Raw genomic sequence first — 7,500 nt, 5'->3', positions numbered from 1 at the left:
GCCCATTCGCATTATTCGGTAATCCTCCCATCATTTCATCCAGGTGATCTGGTGACGTAATTCGGAGGACTGGGAAGAAAAATTTTAAAGTCGTATCCCACAACCGCGCGCGGCCTCCCTGCAACTCCGTGCAGTATTGCCATCGCCAAAACTCAACAGATCATTCCGTGTCTACCACATTTCCCGTTACTGAATGAACATTCAAGTAGACCCGGCAAGATTTAAATTTAAGATTTAAGATTTGAATTCGAAAATAAGGCCTCGCGCGGTTGTGGGATACCGCGTTAAAATTTTTCTCCCCAGTCCTCCGAATTACGTCACCAGATCACCAGGAAAATCCGTAAAGGACATGTTCGTGCGAGCCAAAGTATGAAAGCCAAAGCAAAACAAGTATCATAAGAGAGGGAGCCGCGATAGGTCTGTGTCAGCAGTTTTAAACATCAATCCTTAAATATTTTTGAATAATGTCGCAAGCTGAAAAAGGTGGCATGGGTAGACATTCAAGATATTTTCCCATCTACATGATTAGGAACATACGCGACATTTTAGTGCCCTTTTGCCAAGCTTTTGCCAACTATCCTGGAGTCCCCCGGATACAGAACGAATCTCCCGGTCTCTCCCGAACAGGTCATCAACTTTGCTCCATTGTAAGCTTAAATTGCATCCTAAGAATTTCGATTATTTTCAAACTCGTTTGACCGTTTCTTAATGCATTTCTTCATCTTTGAGTTTCAAACAAACGTTGACAGAAACAACCTTCGTTTGTTATCACGGCCATACAACCAATTGACCGAATTAGCTGAAGTGGTAAAGAATTTACTGTTAGTAGTCGACTGATATATCGGTCGATCGTTCGTAGACGCATCTCGACGGGGTATCGGCCATATGAACATGGTATATCGGTATGGTATCGGTCAACTATCGGTCGAATGTCAGTCACGTGTCGGATGCTGAGATGGGAGGAGGAATTTTACTGTGAGGCACGATTAGTCCATGAAGCGAACCGAAGAGCACTAGGAACTAGGGACATGGTTAAGGCGAGGGACAACCTTCTCTTCTTTCAGCTTCAAAATGTATCATCACAGGCTGACCTAACCTGTTCCAGGCCGTTGGAATTTGCTCGGCAATAAAGTTTGAAAGCAATTAATTCAATGAAAGATCAAACAAAGTGTCAACGGAGTCCTGCGTTACGCTGTTTTAGTCGTTCCGAGCTGTTTGAGGCGTCATTTTGCGATATCTTTTCTCGACAGACGGTTAGAGAGTCACGAAAATTGACAAGGAAGGCAGCACTCAGCCGCCGGCCGGTGAGCTCGTCTTGTTCAAGCTGGAACTGACGCCAAACCCAAGAGAGACAAAATTATAAATTTGCGCTTTTTGATCGGTTAATTTGATTTGATCAAATTCAATGGTGCAAGACTTCTGTCCACATCATCTGGCAATAACAAAAACCTGAGCGAAGCTTGAAAATCGAAAAATTTTATGATTTTTGGCAAGATGCTAGAAATATTATCGACTTTCTACATGCCCAAGGTTGCGAGGCGAGCGAGCTTTGGAAGTGGGAGAAATTCGGCTAAATTCTGGAGGGACTTAACTGATTAGAGTGTAATGTGAAGTGCTTAGTATCTACCCCATATGAACCATGTCAGCGTTAGCCCCACTGATGGTGGGAATTGAACCCACGACCTTCGGGTTAGATCACCTCTGCTCTACCGACTGAGCTACACTGTACAAGGTCAGACGAGAGCAGGCCGTGGGAACTGAAGATGTTAAAGTACGGCAATGAACATGTACGAGTACAAGTAAGGGATTACGTTTTTGCAAACGTTGGCCGTCTAGCACTTATATTGAACAGACTTAACTGATTTGGAGTGTAATCCTTACTTGTACTGGTAAAGCAAAATTGTATGGTTTAATACCAGTATAGTATCAACAAATCGTTCACTGGAATCGATACCGAAGTCTCACTCCAATGACAAGTTTAGTTTTATCGCTTGTTGTTGTTTTAGTTGAAGTAAATTCGAAGACGAGTTCTCTGCGAAAATTATGTGAATCGTCAAAGTTGCAGTAATTTAATTATCATGTCAGTCGAAGAGAACAAATGAATTATTTTCATTTAGTAATTACCGGTAAAACGATTTCAAGTACAGTAATGTTGCAAATAAATTAAAAGAAAACATTTGACATCTCTTCTCGTTTGTTCTTATAGCTATAGGTCGTTGAGGAACATCGAAGGCGGGACGAAAAGTCTTCCATATTTTTGAAACTGTGAGACCACTCATTTTGCACTTTTATCCTATGTCTCTAAAACTTCCCAGGTAGAATTCTGTTGAAACATCTACCCCTCCGCTCAACCATCAGTGACCACCTATCGTTTCCAACGGTGGAAAGTTCTTCGTAATAGGGAGTTTAAGAAACCACGACGGCTACGGGGACGAAAACGTCACTACAAAATATACGTTTGAACTATTCTAAGTATTTCGGGATTATTCAATATGTGCAAAGTGTCCTATTTAAACAATAGAGTGTTTCTGTCGAGGAACTATCAGACCGATAGTTCCGAGACATAAACACTCTATTGTCTTTATTGTTCACCACTAAATTTTCTTCCGCGCGCCAGTTGAAAAACAGTCAAAACCCACTTAATGCAGATCAAATATTTTTCATGCGTACAGGCTGTCACAAATGTCAATCATTCGCAGCGTACGTTGGCTAAAGAATAGCGTACAACTGTCAACTGCTTTTTCAGCGGACGACTACTATCCATCTGGGTATTTTCCTCGGACGGGCACTATGGGCTGATAGTGTCTCTCCGCGGACGAACACTATCGCGTCACGTGATCAATTTAAACCAATAAGAATCGGAGAAAATTTAGTGGTGAACTATAAAACTGGATAGTCTCCTTCGCAGCCGCTCGGGCCGGAGTCACGCAACGCTCCCCGTCCCCACGGGGACCCTATTAGGCTGATTTAGCAACAGAACGGGAACGTCAGTGGCGACGGCGCGGTCAGAAAAAACACCAATGAGAATTCAGAATAGAATAGACTCCACTCTTTTCTTCTCTATTCTAAATTCTCATTGGTAGTTTTGCTGCGCGCGGCGTCGCCACTGACGTTCCCGTTCTGTTGCTAAATCAGCCTATTAACTGGATTGGTACGGACGGATTTGAAGTAAAGGGCGAGACTGAAAGATTCACTGTAGTTTGCCCACGTTGTCCTCAAAACCTCAAAATTGGTAATTTCAGTAGTAGTTTTGACGAGTACGGGACAGAAATATTAAAAAATGAGTGCCGCACGTGCAACACGACCATTTCTTCCTCTTTTAATCAATAATATCACTGCTTTTTGGCGTTGTCGTTGCTTAAACACCCTACTTATTCATCTCAGGCCGAGGCCTGTTTCTTTATTTTCCTACGGCCTGGCTCGCATCAAGAATGTCACGTCACAAATCAGGGTGCTCCAAATGGTCACGCGAGCAAGTCGAAATACAGTTTAGTGATTTCGGTAGTAATGAACGATGACAAGAAAATACCCAAGTATCCACTTTAGTAAAAATTTCGTCTCTTAAACTTTCCTTCACATTTTTTACCTACTGTTGGTTCATTTGTCACGTTTGAGACCAACTTACAAAATTATGCAATTCCTTTGTTATTGATATGAAAGCAAAACTTGCTGAGGACTATGGTCACGCAAAAAGAGGCAAGAGAACTCTGCTGAAAATAGACCTCCTTAGCTTGTACGTGTTGTGTTCTCATTTCAGATCACACGATGTTATAAAGTGAATTTTCCTTTTGTTTTTTCATAAGTTATTCGTACATATAAGCACGTGCATAAGACGACATTTGAAAGAAACTGTTGCCTAGAGTAACGTCGTGTGGTCTGAAATGGCAAGCTGAAGAGGTCAATTAAGGTGGTTCTCAGTAATTGTTGGAGAGACCCGGGGGAAGCGAATGATAATAATAATAAACTTTATTAAACTCCTCAAAAAGGCTTTTCAGCTTAATTTACGATGTGAAATATCTAAAACTTAGTTTTCAAAAAACACCCTTAAAAAATGCTGTTTTATCTTTACTTTAAATACATCTAAATTAGTGATAGACTGAAACTCCTCTGGGAGACTATTCCACAGTTTTTGGCGCGCGCTGACCTGCGGCCGTCCTACAGAAAGGTATATGTAGGCGGTCCCTGTTCCTTGTGTTGCAGTTGTGCACTTCCGATCTGGCTTTAAACTTCTGGCAAAGATATGGAGGTGCAAGTCCATTTAAGCATTTAAATACCATGGTAGCATCCCTAACCGCAAGTTGTTTAATGATTGATTGAATGGTAAATTTGGAGTAGCAATTTGTATTCAATTTCCTCCACTTCAGTTCAAGATTACATTATGTAAAAAACGAAAAAAACAATAAAGAGGTATCTAACTAATATTGTTGCCTTCATTGAGATTCTTATTATAAGTTCTTAATAAAAGACACAACTTATGCTTATTACTTACTAGTAGGAAAGGGAAGAAAATGTCCACCAAAAAGTCACACTACAATGTATGAAGTATGTGTGAAAACATCAGCACTGTGCAGTACAGTAACATTTCAGTGCGTTTTGCAATAGTCTTTTTGAGGATTTATTATGGATGAACAAAGGCATATACTCCAAAGGTATTTACCAACACATTACCGACAGTCGATTACAGGGAAATTTTTGACTAAAAACACCCTCCCCTATGACCCATTAAACATTACAAGAATGTTTTGCTACTAAAACGGCAAGCAACTTTTGTCCTACATACTTTCCATAATCCACTGTTTTGCTTCAAACTCAGATTAAACTGAAATGATAACATTCATCAAAAGCGTTTTGAATCACCTGATAATATTCATTGTGAACATTTAACACTTAATTACTGGTCCTGAGGGAAACGGTTCATTTTGTCTCCTGAGAATCTCAAAACATGACTGCTTCAGAAAAGCGGGCCGCTCGATTGATTTATGAAGGGACTGCTCACAGTCTATATGATATGCACACGTGGAGATTTTTCAAAGGTTTTTGTGGTGAGGTGAGATCTCAGAAAACTGACCAGTCCAATTAACTGGGATCATGATGAGAAAACGAATGTTTGTCATGCATGACGTCACTTTTTCTTTGATCCAACCCTCTGAGGTCCAGTCACTCAGTTTTGAATGTGAGTAATGGCGGACCCTGAAATCCAAAACTTACACTGAAAGTAAACAACCTTTGGATAAAAATCAAAGCTCAATATTTTGCCACGCAGGTGTTAAGCAAACACAAATGAATTATCACTTAATGAAAATAACTTTTCTCAAAGTTCTATGACAAGACAAATTTGGACACAAGAACCTATCTCACAGACAGAATAAATCACTATAGTTATGACCTACATGTAAATCTGTTGCACAGTTCCCAGCCTCACTTAGAATCTCATTGCACAGACTTGATCATCAAATCCTTGAATGATTCCATGTCAACCTCTTGTACTATCATAACATTGTGTTTTTTCCCCAAATGCCCACGCCAATCTACCACCATCTGACCAAGAGTCAAATGTCCATGCCTTTCAACTGAAGCATACACACTTGTCTCCTTAGATATGATATCTGGTTTTACTGCCACAACCATAGCAAGGCAATCACAGTTTGTGTATCCTATTCCCATACCAGCAAGCTCTTTCTTGTAGAATTCAATTGACTTATGTGATATCTTCTTTGCAAAATGTGATTTTCTTGTTCCTTGGGAATTATAAACATCGCAAAAATCCAATGCAAATGCATGGTTAAGGCAAACTTCCCAAGTTACGAGAGAAATTGGAGAAGTGACTTCATTCAAAACAACATAAGCTGCTTCCACATCAGCATGAAAATTGAACTCTGCACTCACAAACATATTGCCTTTTGCTTCAATGTTTCCTCCCATTATAACAAGGTTTTTAAGTTTGGAACAAATGGATGGATCAAGTCGGCATGCCAGGGCAATGTTGGTCAAAGGACCCATGGCTACCAAGGTTATTTCACCAGGATGTTCATTTACAAGCCTGATTAAGGCATTCACTGCATGCTCCGACTTAAGCAATGACATGTCTGGATGTGGAATGCCTTCTGCATCACCTAAGCCATCATGGCCGTGAAAATGGCTGGCAGGGGTAAATTCACCTGTCAATGAATAATTTTAAAAACAAAATTGATTTTTAACCACCAAGCCCAGTTCTTCAAACTATGGATAGTGGTATACACTGGATAAATGATTCACTATCCAGTGGATAAGTCACAGTGAAACCAATAATTGGTTAGGTAGAGTTATCCACCTTTTAAACAACTGGGAACTGATCATGATGAGCACAAGCAAACACCATCTTTTGTTTGCCATAACTCTATGTATGTGTTTTTTGTAAAGTTATTTGTATGATGGTTGAAATAAGGCCTGTTCCAAACGCCGCTCCATTCGTGCGCCAAACCTAACTGATGAGTTAAGAGCAGCAGAAGAGCGGCGTTTGTTTCAGTTTGGTTCGGCAGGTTAGGTTTGGAGCGGCCAACAACATTAAATTCGGCAGGGTATGTCGCACTATGCGATGTTGGAGCGGCAGCTGATTCACACGGCGCTCTTGTCATGTGCCGAACCTAACGCATAAATTGTGATAATTTATAATCTTACCACAATACAATCCAAAGTTTTACCTGTACCTAGGCCCCTTTACCATTGTCCATATGGATTTCAGTTTGGTTCAACCCAGGTACAGCGTATGAATCAGCCATCGCTCCAAAGTCGCTCTTTAGTTGAACTTTATTGAGTTAGGTTCGGCACATGAGCGGAGCGGCATTTGGATCGGGCGTAAATGTGTATTGAATTGAAGGTTATAGACAAATGATACAAGTGATCCTCGTACTTAGCTGAACAATTTAAGCAATAATATTGTCTCTTATAGACACCTGAAAAATTTGGGTGGCTCCAATGGGATTCAAACCCAGATCATGGGTCGTCATCCCATGCAACACAATCACATCTTTTCATTCCTTTGTATGATGGTTCAGATTAAATGAAGGACACAACTACACAACTCAGTTTTTCTTGTTTTGATACATTTTCGGTAAACATTAACAGGTAATGCAAAGTCCCACATAAGCCCTTGGGGCTGAAAAAAGAACTTATGAGTTTAGCTTCTCCCCCTGGACAGCATCCTTGCAAGGGCTAACCACCCCCTGGCAGAAAGTCATGGGTTACGGGTATCCATTTATGATAAACATTGTGGAACAAAGTTTCTTGTCTAACAGAGGACCAATTACCCTGGGTATGGAGGGCATATAGAAAAGCCAGAATCCAGAATCAGAAACCTCGTTAAAATAGTCCACTGATGTAAACATTGAGAAAATAGCGAGAAAATCTCTGTAGTTTTCCACATTCCTGTGAAATGTAATTAGAACTGTGAAATTACTGGTCAAATGTACAAAAAACATGCACGCTCATTCAGGTAAAAAGAAGGGTATAATCTTCTGTTTC

The 7,500-nt window shown here is 40.5% G+C and overlaps 1 protein-coding gene across 2 annotated transcripts in view; it reads right to left on the bottom strand.

Moving 5' to 3' along the window:
• Positions 1 to 3,948: 3,948 nt before the first annotated feature.
• The window catches only part of LOC138044821 (nucleoside hydrolase-like), a 4,945-nt gene continuing 1,393 nt past the window's right edge, over positions 3,949 to 7,500 (bottom strand). The window contains exons 2-3 of one of the 2 annotated variants that reach the window (XM_068891234.1): positions 5,391 to 6,158; positions 3,949 to 4,819 (exon numbers count right to left, since the gene is read on the bottom strand). In XM_068891234.1, the coding sequence (XP_068747335.1) occupies positions 5,431 to 6,158 (728 nt within the window). In that variant the 3' untranslated portion in view covers positions 3,949 to 4,819; positions 5,391 to 5,430. Of the gene's footprint in view, positions 6,159 to 7,500 lie in introns of both variants that reach the window. The other variant, XM_068891233.1, reaches the window with a different exon arrangement.

Source organism: Montipora capricornis, chromosome 4 (genome assembly GCF_036669925.1).
Source record: "Montipora capricornis isolate CH-2021 chromosome 4, ASM3666992v2, whole genome shotgun sequence".
Taxonomy (NCBI): domain Eukaryota; kingdom Metazoa; phylum Cnidaria; class Anthozoa; order Scleractinia; family Acroporidae; genus Montipora; species Montipora capricornis.
Note: the sequence above shows the minus strand (reverse complement) of the source record. Positions and strands in the feature narration are given on the sequence as shown.